This window comes from Atractosteus spatula, chromosome 3, assembly GCF_055471065.1.
Source record: "Atractosteus spatula isolate fAtrSpa1 chromosome 3, fAtrSpa1.hap1, whole genome shotgun sequence".
NCBI classification, from domain to species: domain Eukaryota; kingdom Metazoa; phylum Chordata; class Actinopteri; order Semionotiformes; family Lepisosteidae; genus Atractosteus; species Atractosteus spatula.
This window is the reverse complement of record NC_142708.1, coordinates 62418471-62433142: the sequence shown is the minus strand read 5'-3', so window position 1 is coordinate 62433142 and position 14672 is coordinate 62418471. Positions and strand designations below refer to the sequence as shown.

General features: G+C 41.2%; 1 protein-coding gene across 1 annotated transcript in view; it reads left to right on the top strand.

Annotated features, from left to right (window-relative positions):
- The window catches only part of spef2 (sperm flagellar and cilia associated 2), a 42983-nt gene extending 40501 nt beyond the window's left edge, over positions 1-2482 (top strand). The window contains exon 36 of the mRNA XM_088910976.1: positions 2183-2482. Coding sequence (XP_088767102.1) covers positions 2183-2245 — 63 coding nt within the window. The 3' untranslated portion in view covers positions 2246-2482. The remainder of the gene's footprint in view (positions 1-2182) is intronic.
- Positions 2483-14672: the final 12190 nt, after the last annotated feature.

The following is a 14672-nucleotide window of genomic DNA, read 5'->3' as shown; positions in this document are numbered from 1 at the left end:
AACAGCATTTTTACATAATCTTTCACAGTGCTGTGTTCAAAGCACTGCCCCTCTCCCAAATGCAGACATTACTAATTACTACCTGACCAGACCAGGCATTGTGTGTAGTCTGTAGTGAGATGACAGGGCCACAGAAGATGTTAGGGCAGTCACATGTTTTTTTCCCATGCTTTTTTTTTTTCTCTCTGCATGTCTTTCTTGTTCTTCGCTGAACCACAGCTCCCTCCCACAACTGCAGTCTAGAGCGAACACCCCCACACTTTTATCCTACACTCACAGGCTGAGAACACCTGAAAAAAAACGTCTTCGCTTTGTTTCATTATTTTTTTTTGTCAAGGGGATTTTGAAATCGCATATAGAGAGATGGCAGTTACTAAGGCTAAGATTGTTTTAAAACAGCGGTAAATTAACTCACTGGAAAACAAATTATGTCATGTTTATTAAACAGAATGAAGTGACTGGAAGGGGAAAAAAAGCTGAAACCTTAATTAATGCAGCAAAGGTCATAACCCTTGTTGTGGTCATAAACAAACTGAAACACGTGGTATCATAACAGGAATAAGTGATATCCCAGCCTCACCTAATTTCAGACACAGGAAATGTTTTTGTATACCTAGTGCAGTACCTTTTAATGTAAAAGCAGTTGTGATGCACAAGTAAAAGTATGAAAGGGAAGATTACAGGATATTTACAGTATAAGCAGCAGAAGAATCCCCGATAGAAAGATGACTGCTGTTCACTAGCTGTGCTGGCAGGGGAATTATTAATTTCTAATGAACAATAAATCAGCAGAGAAGCTTCATGTGTTAGCAATGTCTGTAATTTAATGTGAATGGTAACTTTTAGGTTATGATTCATGATTTGTTAAATCACAGTGCTCCCACATTCATTGGTTTCCTTCAACTGTGACGAAAGGTCTTTGATCAGACGTATGTGATTTTGTTTCAGTCTCTAATTGATATTAAATCAGACATGCAGTGCACCTGTACTCCTTGGTTTTGCCAGCTTCAGATCTTTTTAATGTTTTCATGTTATGACAACAGGACCAGGGGACATACCTCAACCTAGCGGAGACAGAAGTAATATTCTCAGCTCTTGGTGGAACTTTCAGCAATTGATCTGGGTAATGAAAGCATTATGGTTAGGTGGACATTATGTGGCCCAGAGGTCTGTAAGGAGGTTAAACCGGTGAAAGTAAAATGTGCAATTATGTGTTATACCTGAATTGAGAATAGCCGATACTGACACCTAAGCAAAACATGAGCTACTAACATTCTAGGCATTAATACAAATTCATAAATACATTCTCTAATTGTTCTGAAGCTCCATGAAGATGTGTTATAAGCACAATGTGGATATATAGAGCACTTCAGGTAGCGACCTGTATGAAAGCCTGCTGTTTTGACAAACAACCTGACTTGCATTTTTCCCCCATTAACATCAACCCTTGCACTGAAACTGTCTCCTTCAGTTATAATGTCATCTGCCTAAGCACAGACCGCTCAGACCCTTGCACGTACTGGTACAGTGTAGTGTGGTATATCGGAAATGTGTTAAAAACAACGGGGAGCTGAGGCATGGCTGGATCTCTGAAGGTGTGTCCATGGACTGCAGGTTTGAGCCCAGGCAGCAATCAGGGCATGACCACAACTGCGATTTGCCTGGGTGTCCTTGGCTCACCGCTTGGCCCTGGGCGACCTGTGAACGTGTCGGCACTGAGAGCCACATCTGCTTCTTCAATCTATGGAGCTCATGTGTCAGATAGCAAATGGTGAATGGCTCTGACCGCTGGCCACACTGGAGCAGTCCGGGCACAAGTCCTCATAGTGTCATCCAGTTTCCTTTGCTCAGGAAATTGAGTAAAGAGGCAATTCCAGATTCAGAAGGTGGAAAAGAAGTCAATGATTCACAAATTTAAACAAATGCAATACAACAAACACTGATGTGCCCAGCAGAACATGAATACACACTACCACTAAACAGCGTGTTTGAAATAGCACATTATACTGTATGTCGAAGATTATACATCTGGTACAGGTTTACCACTACATCCAGGCTGTGTAAAGACAATTGTTTTTGTTTTAGGCCCTATACTCCTTCACAGAGCTGGAGCAAAACCAGAACCTTCTCTGTTCTTACATGGGTATGACTTTTTAATGATTTTCTTCACCCTTTTCTGCAGGATATCCACAAAATTATCCAGACTCAGCGAAGTGAAGGTGAATCCCAGTGTCCATCATCTTAAATATCTCCAGCCTGCCATCGGATCTCTGGGGGACTCGCGAATGGCTGAAAAATAAGCCATGTCCTTGTAAATGCAGTTGGCCAGTTTGACGTTTTTGTTTGCTATTAAAGACATAAAAAATAATAAAAGAAACTGGAACTGTTTTTGCTCTCCCCAAATTAATTTTCTGTTATTGTCTTTAACTGTAATCATTTTTCTATAATAATATAGAAAACCCTTGATTAAATAAAAAAATAATGTTAGCTTATCTTTTTTTTAAGGTCCACCTCTTTCAACTCTTTATTAAGTAATAAGACTTTGGAGAAAAACACACTTAAAGAAATACCTTGTAGCTCTAGATGCATTTCTTTCAATATCCACAGTGCAGAAAACTGTGATCTTCAATTTTTACTTATGCTATGGGGCATTTATAGGTATACATTGAAAAATAGCATGTTGACCTTTTTTTAAATTAAAATTATTCTTGTTCAAGTAGTGCAATATCTGTCCTCTTAATTATTTTAACAACTGCTAGAGCTAATTATTTAGAATCACACCAGCATTTCAATATACTATACCTTACAGTTCAATATATGTTTTTCAGATTATGTTATCTCAATCCATCCAAACTGTTTTTTTATTATAAATGCTCTGTATAATAATAATTATAATATCCGGAGAGTTTCCCTTCATTGTAATTAGTATGACTATGTAGCAAAGTTCAAATGTATTCAGAAACAAGAATGAAAATGTTCCTTGGGTCACATATGCAGAAAGTGAAATTAATAACTCTTTGGATTGCTTTGCCATGGGTGCAGTACAAATACGTATTTTTACCATTCAACCTGGATCTAAACTGAACCATAGAATGTATAAACTCTGCTTTATCAGTTTAATCTTCACTGCTTAAAGTTTTCCAGGCCACAAAATGCAATATTTTTCTCCATCACAAAACACTTGAAAATTCTCTTGGAAAGTTCCACAATAGCTATAAACTCATTGGACACAGCTTCTTGCTATGAGAATGATCAGAAGTGCAAAACCAGGGCACTAGAAACTCTAAAGAGGAAATAGTTAACTGTAGCTTTGCGGATGCAAGTGTGAGTACTTCCTATCTTGCCAGTTAATGTACTAGAATATCTTAATAATCGCAGATTAGAATGAGACTGTACAATAAACATCTTGGTATCATCATAACGGACCATTTGGCCTGTCTACATGTAGTTCATTTTTGTAACCAATTGATCCAAGCATGTGCTAGTGCCATGGGAGATAATCAAGATCACCTTAAGTTTTTCAAAAAGAGCTCAATGACTCTTTTGAAGCGAACACACAAGCATGTAATAAGGAGAAAACATATTGAAAACCAGTTGCATGGCAACGAGAACTGTAAACAAGAACACAGAGAGATCGCTGGGTCAAGTCTAAACAGCGAGGCTGTAATACTCGAGTCTCTTCTGGAAAGGCTTTAATCAGAGATCTTTTGGGTGATTATCAGGAGAGACAAAAAAAATAGTAAGTGTTACTTCTGTTCATTTTGAGTCTTTGGAAAAAAACAAGCTTTGGGGGTGGAATTTTCAACCTTGCAGCGAGACCTGGAAAGCTCTTCGTAGGTTGACTGAGTGATAATGAGATCTGAAACCAGATTGTTGTAAACTTGAGCAAAGTTTCTGACGATGCAGCAAACTGGAGATACTATGTGTCGTGTATCATACTGCTATATCTCTGAACCATTGATACAGGTTTCCCTTTACTCTGGAAGAAAGTGGTTTGCATCACAAACATACAGAGTTTACATATCTTCTTAGTCCAGCATATGTTTGAGACTTTGGGCAGGTAGAAACAGCATTTCTGTATTTTTAATTTAGAAGGAGTCTCAATCTCTGCGATGTTTTCACAGAGTTACACAATGACTGTCTGAAGTGTTAATATCAGTTAATATCAATATTTAGATGCAATGTCTTTAATGACTTCAAATATTTGAACAGACAGCAGTACTATGGAGCCCATCAAGTGAAGATTAAATTAGATGTGCTTTGGATGTGACAAATGTTTTTGTAGTCCTACAACACACAAATATTGGAAATCTACTGTAGATCTTAGCAGTATTTCAAAATATCTTTTTGTGTGGGTTCTGTGCACAGGTAGCGAACAAGGTGCATGAAATGCAGACAAGTGGATAGTCTGCAGAAATGGCACAACACAGGAGGAGAGCCTGCACATCCCAGATCCGGAGAAACTGCGGGCGCTTCTCCGAGTCTCGCAGCTCTGGCTGTCTCCTGGGAGTGCTGTGTCCTGTGTCACCCCTGGAGGTGGGAAGGAGGACGGCAGCCCAGGAAGAACAGGGGTGCCTCCTCTGTGGGCTCCAAGCCTCTCGGGGTGTCGTCTGCAGGGCCTCCCTGACCCAGCTGGACACTTCCGCCTCTGTGATCTGCACCTCTGTCCTGCTCACGGGGCAGCTCACCCACTGCACTCGGAGGCAGCTGGAAGACGAACTCAGCAGTGGGGAAATCTGCCTCTTCTCCTGGCCTGTCTCCAAGGCCCCGGCCACGCAGACACAGGCTCCTGAAGAGAGCCGCCCCCAGCCTGTGGCCAGCCTTACTCCCCAGAGCCCTTCACAGGGCTACTTCTCCAGAATAACAGACCTGCAGCACAAACTCTACACAGGTGAAGTAACTTTTTTTCTGTGTTACTCGTTGACTCATTCACTGCCAAAAAGAGACGATGGGTTTAGGTGGATACTGACTAGACCTGTTGTGAAAACACACCAGTTCCTCAAAAAGCATCTGTCTATTCTTAAACGATTCATGACACTGACAGGGCAGGAGTGGGCCTGACAGTCGGCTCTGTCTTTGCTGCATGTGGGGCAGCAGCAGGCTCTTGCTCTGTGTGAATGAGATCAGAGTTGTGGTCTGCTCAATCGCAGTTATCTATTGGGTTCCGAGCTACTGTGAGGATGAGATTGGTGTGGCACGCTGTGGGCTGAAAGAAAAACGCACCGTGCCATTTACAGTATAGTACTGCTTGAGTTCAAGTTATTGGTTTAAAAATGAGTTTCTTTCCCAAAACATCTCCTTATTAAAAAAAGAGGCAACAGACAGTTAAGGCATCGTGATACTTAGAGAAAAAAAGTGTGTGTGTTGGGGGGGGGGGGGGTTGAGATTTTTTTTTTCTTTTGTTATCAGGAACACGAAATGAAGCCACAGAGAAATTGTCAACTAAAACAGAAACTCCTGAAGTGTCTTGCCCACACAAACAAGAATTGTTCACTTTTGTTTTGAGTTGAAAGTTATTCTTGCGGAAAGACGGGGTGTCTGTTGTCTTTCTAAAATGGCAATGCTACACATTCACCAGTCCGGGCAGACATACGAAGGACAGCAGCCGCTCTGTGATCAGCTACAATCCCCACCCAAAGGGTACTAATCTGAAAAGAGGTCAGGGATGAAGAGAGGCTGTTGTATTTAAAAAAAAAAAACATTTTGCAAGCCTGGAAATAAGTAGGTTTTAGCATTGCTGCCATCATCCAGGAGGTGCAGAGGATATAATGCAACAAAGCTCATCTTTCTTCACTGACAGTTTAACAGAATTCCTCCCACGCTGTGTGACCTGTGGTAACAATTCCCATTCCACTCAGTAGGACTTTCCCCTTGAAGCCTCTCTGTCTGTGCTTGTCTTGGTATCTTCTTTTATCTGGTGAAGCAAAGGACTTTATTGAAAGACACCAGGTTATTACTGTATTAATTAGAACAACACATTCCAGGGAAATCCCTGCACTGACAAATGCATTTTTAATTTAATGCTAACATTATCAGTGTATAAATCACGTATGTGTGTGTGTGGGTGATGTAGTTCTTGTATTAAGCTACGTGTTTCTTTAATATATATGCCAAAGAGGAACCTGTACACACAAACGAATGAGAATGAATTCGCCTTGAGCTGATGGAAGTCTAGTTTGTCATGCCAAAGAGTGTGAACTGATGGCAGATCGCTATGTGGCTGCTCAGGACAGAGCCCCCCCAGACTGCTGCCATGGAGACAGAGCACTCCGGCCTCCTCAGGACCAGGCCAGCCAATCAAGTGCCACTCTGCAGACTGGAGGCAGGGCCCCAGCCCAGTGGGGACCTGGCTCTGCGGCTCACCTGAGCCAGCCACCCTCTTCCCCCCTCTCCTCAGCACCTGGATGCAGAGAGACGCCAGAAGCCGCCCCTTCAGGAGCTACTGACCAAAACCATGTCAGGTAAATTTTACTGTGTATCCAGCACTTGAAGACCACATATCCACAGATACTGAAAACACGCACCCCGCAATAAACCTGCAGAGACAATTGTTCAATATCTCTGATGTTGTCTTTTATAAGACATATACATAAGGCAGGGAAGAAATCTGTTTCTAGCTGAAGGAATTACCAGAGGTGGCACCATCAAAAGAGGATAAGCTGTCCTTGTGTCTTTGTTGCATCTGGGCCCCCTACTATACGGTATATCTTATCTTAAAAGCACAGCAGCAAGGAGACACTGCTTTTATCGACGAGCCTGTTAAAGCTGGGCAAGGAAACGAGATCATGGCTGGACCTCTGAAATCAGTAGGTAGTCGATCCCTGCAGAGAGGAGAGGGCTGGAAGCATTTGGGATGAGTGAAGAGTGAAGAATCCTGGCCATTGCCACATGTCAGCCCTCAGCCCAGGGTCCTGGGGAACCCCACATCTGCTGGGCTGTGCTCCACCTGCGCACTCACAAACAACTGATCACATTGACCTCCAAAGACCAAATTGCAGGATTTAATTTGAACTATATAATTGCTTTCAGTTCCTTAACATGATGGAGGTTTCCTTATATAGTAGCTGCTGTGTTTCATAAGTAACTGAAGACCCCCAATCTTCGAGCAGAAGAGGTTAATTCGATTAAGGACTCAGTGAAGTATAGAACTCACCTGCTGTGAAAAGTAGGAGGTGTGGGGGTCCCCAGGACCAGGGCAGGGAACCCCAGCTTGAAACTCATTTTTTGACAATGAGAGCTATCACTTAAAAAGAGGCCCACGCCGGTTTAGGGGGGGAGCGCCGGTTTAGGGGGGGAGCGCTGAGATTGTGAAATGCATTTTCCAAACTAATCTCTGAAATATAGACCATAAATAAGCTTAGCACTTTATGTATATAATACAAGATCACAGAGAAAGAAAACAGCTTGTAGTAACAGGGGATTTCTGCTGCATCTCCGTTTCTCCCTCTGTCCAGCTCACACAGCACACACCTGGATACTGCTGATCCTCTGTGCTCAAAGGTGGTGAATGTGTTTTAGATCCTCCGTCATCAGAAATATAATGGCTTTAGGCCCTGTTTCAATTATGGGCTTCAGATTTCAATTTTGCGTAAATCTTTTTTTGAATATTTGTAGCTTCTGTAATTTTAATTACAAATAGTTTCTTGAAAATTACAATTTGTTTGAAAATGTGTAGTATAGTCTTTGCTATTTTTAATATTTCACCTGTGTTGCTAATGTTATGTCACATTCTGTTTGTTAACCTGTGCTTTGCTATGAGTCAGCTTAGGTAAAGGTGTCTGCAAAGCAGAGTACTTGCAACAAGGAGGAAGAATGTTACTTAAAGGTCAGCCTCTCTTTGTGAGTCTAACAACAGAATATGTGTTAAACTGCCACACGAAAATCTCTGGATGTTATAAGAGCAACAATGTTCAAATGATGATTATGAGGACATGACATGCAGATGCCTTCCATGTCAGAAAGAAAAACAGTCACAGGCAGGAAAGTCAGGAGTCTGTTCAGTTTATCTGCTGTAAAGGAAACGGTCGTATTCTAGTGACAAAGGCCAGATGCTCTGTAAGAAGACGGTAATAAAAACCAAAAGCAACTAATTTGAGGCACAACCTCCCAGACAATAGAATACAAAAGAAACCACCCCAAAAAACACCCCAGAGGGGAAAAGAAGAGTTGCTTGAGTTAAAATGAAAGGTCTTCTTGCTTGTTTTCCCCAACAACAACTATTAATTAATAGCTGACAATTAATTTTAGAAATTAATTTATTTTTCTGATCACAATTTATTTTTAGATTGCACTTTAGTTCCAAATGCAACTAAGGACTTAATGCAGACTTTTTAAATTGGTATAGTTTCGAATGTGTTTCAGACTCAACTCTATCCAACAGCAAAGAAGAAGAATCGTACATTTTACAATTTTTAAAAATCTGGTACTGTTCTGAGTGAACCATTTCCTATTTTGCAGGTCAGAACTTTGACAAAGGATGTCTCAGTTTGACACAGACCAGGAAATGAGGAGCTGCAAGGTCTGAAACATGCATTATGAAATGCACTACTGAAGTCTTGTGGTGCAAAAATCAACCACAGCAATTTTGAGAACATTAGCCCAGTTTACAACTCCTGTCTCTTATCACATCGAAAGATCTCCGACAGGATGCTCATCATGACTATATGAAGTGTCCTCACAGTGCTCCTTCTGTAGCACTCATATTAATATTAACAGTTAGAAAGTGTGGTTACATTATTCCTGCAAAGCAAGTCATGGTATCTGGCCACGTGTTTCGGCACCCAAGCTTCTTACCAAATTAAAGGAACCCCATCATGCCTCTGTTTTCAGTGTGAGTAAGGAATGCGCTAGCAGAACTCTGCAGCAAGAAGACAGCTGCCTGCTGTAACTCGGCAACAGGTTCATGGGATGCTCTGTGCTGGCCAAGGTTCACAGTGACAAATTTCCAAATTCTGGAAAATGTCTTGTGTTTTTTTATAAACACTTCTCTTTTTTTTAGCCAGATCTGGCCTACTATGAATACGGTACACCAGTCTAATCAATTAATCCTTCTATGAGTTCCCTTAACTTCAAAAAGAGCCAAACATTTGTTGTTTTTTTCAGTGCTGCTATTTTGTTTTCAGAATAAACATTTTGTCTGGGCCGTGCATATTATATTTTGTCATCCTTCTGTCTGTCGAATGACATGAGGGCAAATACGGCTATCTGTGTGCTGTAACCAAATCCTTTTCACAGCCCCAGCTCTGACTTGCTCCCGTGGGTGTTGTGATTGAGGTACTTCTCCTCGTCCAGCCCTGTTGTTGTCACTGTCTGCAGCAGCGATGACTCAGTGAGGTTTCAGTTGCTTTACGGCATGGACCTGCTGCCTGTGCTTTCGACGTTGGGTTTGACTGTAATCCTCCTGCCAAAGGCCTAAGCCCTTGGCCAATAGGCAAGGTGCCTTCATCTCCCTGCTCAACCAAGTCTCTGAGGAGTAGACGCAAAACCAAAGAACAACCGAACAGAAAAAAAGCCGCAATACCAGTTGTGACATAAAGAAGTCAGCTGTCTCCTCCCAAATATTCATTTTTTACCATACAGTTATAAAACCATATATTTTGCTACAAATCAGCATTGTGAAAGTGATATATTCAAATAAACTTTGCAGACTTGTGCTTTTGGTCTGATGTATCCTGAGACAATTGTTTGCAATATTAAACATGCATAGTACAGTCCTTCCTCCCTGACAGTTAGCAGGCTTGCCACATTGTTCCACTGAAATCTTCAACAGTCCGTTATGCGCATTAAAACCTGTAGTCCTGTGGACTTGCAGTCTTCTTGCATTTGGATTTTAACATTTTACACTGAACAATCCACAGTATTTGGTGGCACTACTTCATGGACGTGTTTCAGAGCGCGGTCACAGAACTGCGAGTTTACTTGTTTCGGTTTTACTTGATGCCTTGACTGCTGTGATATTCTCCTCCAATCGGTAGCAGGGACTAGTTTGCACATGAACTGGACCTGGTATCATTGCCCAAGCAAACCAGAACCAGAATTCCCTTTTCACAGTGTCCAGTTTTTCAACAGTTTAGTCAACATTGCAGTCTGCTTCCCCTCCTGCCTCCTTTAACCACAGCAGGGATGTGGTCACATTGGTCATACCTCTGGTCATGCTGGACTCCTTCCCAGTATGGAGTGACATTAGCAAGGAGTCACAGTGTAACAACTCTATTAACGGATGGAAACTGGTACTTCCTTTTTTTCTCTACATCAGGGAAAATCCTCCTAAACTAAATCCTGAGCTACATTCCTGAGCTCTCGCCAAGGACAAACAAGTTTCCTTAGAGCTCTGTCTACGAGCAGGCTGGTGAGAGGGTTCTGCCTGCCCTGCCTGCTTCTGGCTCATTCTGGACTGTCCACATGTTTGAGAAGGTGAAGGTGTGTGCTGTGTTCTTCAAAGTTTCATTATGAAAAGGCTTTGTGACTCAGGTCCATTATTCTAACCAATTGTGATTTCCTGTGGTCTTCATACTGAGCACCTGTGGAGACAGATCACAACTGGGATGCTCCACCTGTACTCTGAGCATTGCCCTCATTGAAGTTGAGCTAATAGAACTTGCAATAAAATATTAGCGGTATTGACATTGACAAAGCTGTGCCATTCACAACGAAAGCTGACTTTGGTTTAAAACTTGTTGTCATAAAGATTTTTGGTAGTTTGTGCCCAGTTAGGTCAGTGTGTGTAAGTACCGGCATCGCCTCTGCTTCTCTTCTGTCTAAAGCAGTGAACAGTCAATGGATAGACGATTAACCTATGATGCCAAGTGGGATGTCAGTTTTCACTCAAACTGTTCTTAGAAGCGTCCCGGTGTTACTAATCTGATCATGGTCAGTCTGTGCAAAAATGCCAACATAAGAATTAATATGTGTTTTTATTGTGTAAAACAAAAAAAATAGTTAAGGAGCGACTTTAAACTCATCGTCCATCTCTGAGCTCCTTCCACTGCTCAAACAAGACCTAACTCTGCCCTGCGAACCAAAAACACAAATTATTCCTGTTAAAACAGGATGAAATAGGAGTGAGCATATATGAAACGTAAACAGATGAAATGGGTAAATAAATCCTTTCTTTTGGGAAAAGAATTAGGAGTGCCAAAAAGAGTTTTTCTACACTCTCATTCGTTTCTTCTTATTGGCACAGACACTCCTAGGCAACAGTGCCGTTACTGGCATCCACATTTGTCAAAAAATAATCCTCTGAAAGAAGATAGTCTGGCCTCCCCACACTCTTTGGCCTCTGCTCACAAATGTACCTATACCTTTATGCCTTCAAACACTTTAAGAGGATGTGGGAGGCCCTAAGAGCCAGTTGATAACAATCAGTTGACTATGCGTTTAACATTCCCCTGCTCTTCAAAACTCACTCTTGCCTTTTATCTAGTGGAAGGACTTGATCACGGCAGGCCTGGGTTCAGCAGTGGAGTCTATACTAGCTCTGAGGCCGAGCGTCACGTAGTAGGCCGAGCACATCTAAACTTTCCACCCCTTATCGCCCTTGAAGGCCCACGGGGCTAGGGCTGGGGCTGGAGGCAGCACGGGCCTGCCTCTGATCTCAGACGCCTCTGCTGTCATTGTTCCAGCACACACTAGCTCAGACAACACAGGAGGACGCTGTTGTATCTGATGAACTGCGAACAACTCTCTGCCCATGAATGTGATCAGTCAATCATTCTTACAGTATATATACTGTATATCATCTATTCTTGCAACATAGCCAAAGGTCAAATACGAACTCTTCCTGCCAACATGGCACATGACTGCATTATGTCTTATTTACATGATAAATTCCTCATAGAAGCATAACACACATGACATTTGACAGAGGTATGCTTTATTTTTTATCGTTTCTAAATAAAAAATATAAAGCATTGATAGAAATACAACAGCTTTAAATATAACTGTAGCATTTTTAACACTAACCCTTCCCATCCTTTCTAGTGTCACTTCTGCAGATTTGGGCAATTTTCTTATTGTCTGTCTGCCTGTCAAAGGAAGAAATATAAATGAGCTCTTGCGCTCTGTGAAAAGTCTAATGAGACTTAATTCCTCTTTTGTATCTGTAAGTGTCAACTTCAGCAGCAGTGCACACAAAATCTATGTCATGCTGATGACACCAAAAAAAGGGCAAAACAGCTGTCTCTGGCTGCCACGTTTGACTTCACATACAGAAAAGGTAAAAGGTGAAAGAAATTAGAATTCTAGTGTGATGGGTCCATTTTCCAATTACTCTAATATGCCAGAACTACTCATAACCATAATACATATATTCATAATTAAGCCCTATAGTAGATAAATATACTATAAATCTACAGTATATACTGTTACAAAAACCACATAAACTCAAAAAATGTCCCTGACAGAATGCCAGAAAATTGTAATTCTAAGAAATAAACAACAACACTGGCTAAAAACAGATAAGGTTTACAGGTGTAGACAAGTGTGCTCAATCACCAAATTTCCACCACCATCTTAATCAATTCCAAGACCTGCAGAGCATGGATCAGCCCTGCCTAACCCTAACCCTAACCTGTCCTGGAAAGTGATTAGCCTTGTTACTTGAAAAGTTCATATCAAATACAAAACCAGGGATGTATGCAGATATGGTGAAGTTAAATGACAAAATGCAGCCCTGGCCCTGGAGAGCCCCAATCCAGTTATTCTCATAGGTCACCCTGAATTGCCTGTTATTTACAGATCAGGAACACTTGTTTATGCATTTGGTCAATTAAGCAAGAAAGGAGGGCTTCTGGATATTCTGGTTATTGTTCCAAATGATCTCTAAAAGACTTAATTGAACTCACCATCTGCTTAATTGCTGATCACAGTTAAATGGTTCCAGGACTTTGGAAAATGCAGATTTAAGTGCTGCCTATGAACACTGCTGGATTGGGGCCCTCCGGGAGTAGGGTTCGAGACCCACTAGTGTCAATATTCATTGGGTTCCTAGTCTGTCCTCAAAGAAAGAGGGAAAAAATCCCAACCTTTTCAAAAAAGCAAATAAGCAAGTACATTACAGTGCAATAGAATGTATGCAAATATTGCTTTCAGAAAAATGGTGCCTTAGTGTATTTGTTTGACATATCTTCCAGTGGACAATTTCACAATTCCAGATACAAAACCACTCCGGTTTGTAAACATTAAAGTCAGTGAGTATGTTTGCACATGCAGATGTCTTCCTTTTTGGACAAAGGCTTCATGCAAAAAGACGAAAAACACCTGACACCTTGAGCATGCCAGTTATAGATAAATGCACAAAGTAGGCATCAGTGTGGTGCAGAGGTTTGGAAGTGTGACAGGAAGGTTGTGGGTTCCAGTCCTGGCTGGGCATGAGCTTTGACTTTGCTCATAATGTTTCAGCTTCAGACGCCAATGCTATTCATGTAAATTCTTGGTACCCTCAACAGTTAGGGTGCATCTTTTTGTCCAGAAAGCTGAATGCTGTAATTATGCCACATTGAGCTTTAAACTTCTTTTATTTAAAATCAACATAAATTCAGTTTTATTTTTTTATTTTGCTGCAGACAGCTTCCTATAATATCATTCAAGACACTGAGTTTGTAAAATAAAAAAGAAAGTACTGTTAATGAAACACCACACTGCATGAGAGGGTGCTCCGATATAAACCTATTTTATAAATTGTGGAATTCTGATTAAGGTCTGAAGACCTTTGTGTTCTTGGTTCTGAGGAGGCCATAGGCAAGCAGATAACAAGTGGTTTAACAAGACAGTTTCTGGGGTTTTCTGTGATGGAAACCATGCAAGAGACCCAGCTTACCACTTTATTTTGTACCAATCGAAGAGGCTTTAGTTTCAGGCTTTCAGTTTTGCTCAGCATGACTCATCTAATGTGTGCAAACACATTCAGTATTATTTTAGCTTCGTGGTTAATAACCTGCATGTTCTTATGTTCCTGCATATTCAGGACACTGCTAAGATGATTTACTTTCCTCCCTGCAAAAACCTTAGTTAGGTGCTAAGGACCAGACATCCTTGCGATAAAACTGCTGCTGTTGCTCTGATATGTTTCCAAAACATTGTATGATGTCGGGTGGAGCTGAAGCACTCATAAATGTTTAAGGGCATTTATCACTGTGAGTCAAAAACAGGCTAGTAACTGATGGACATTCTACAACTTAATTGTGCAGTATTAAGTTTTAATCCTTTCTGAACTGAAGCATCAGTATGTGATGCAGTTCTACAAGTCTCAGAGGTCATGTGACTCCCAAGTCCTGTAATTCATCAGTATGTTATTTGTAAGTATAGAGGAGCCTGGAACACAGACATAAAGACCGTCAGCACAGGGCCAAGACATCTCCTTCCTCTCCAAGCAGGCTCCTAAAATGGATTTGACCTCCAACATGGAGAGAAAAATCTTTCCTTTAAGAGCATAGCAATATGTGCCTTGCTACATGAACCAATACAATTTAAGTCAAATAAATATATAATCCTTTTAAATTAAATATTTAACAAAGCTAAACTAAATATTTTGTAAGGGAGTGAATCAGTTTAAGGGTCAAAGTGACAACTAAGGGGAAGCATTCAGCATGTGTACTGAAAACGTATTGCCCTTGTCAAAGTGTGTGTAGGAGAGTTCGAAACATTTCTTTCACTGTTCTGTCAAACTCAGCCTC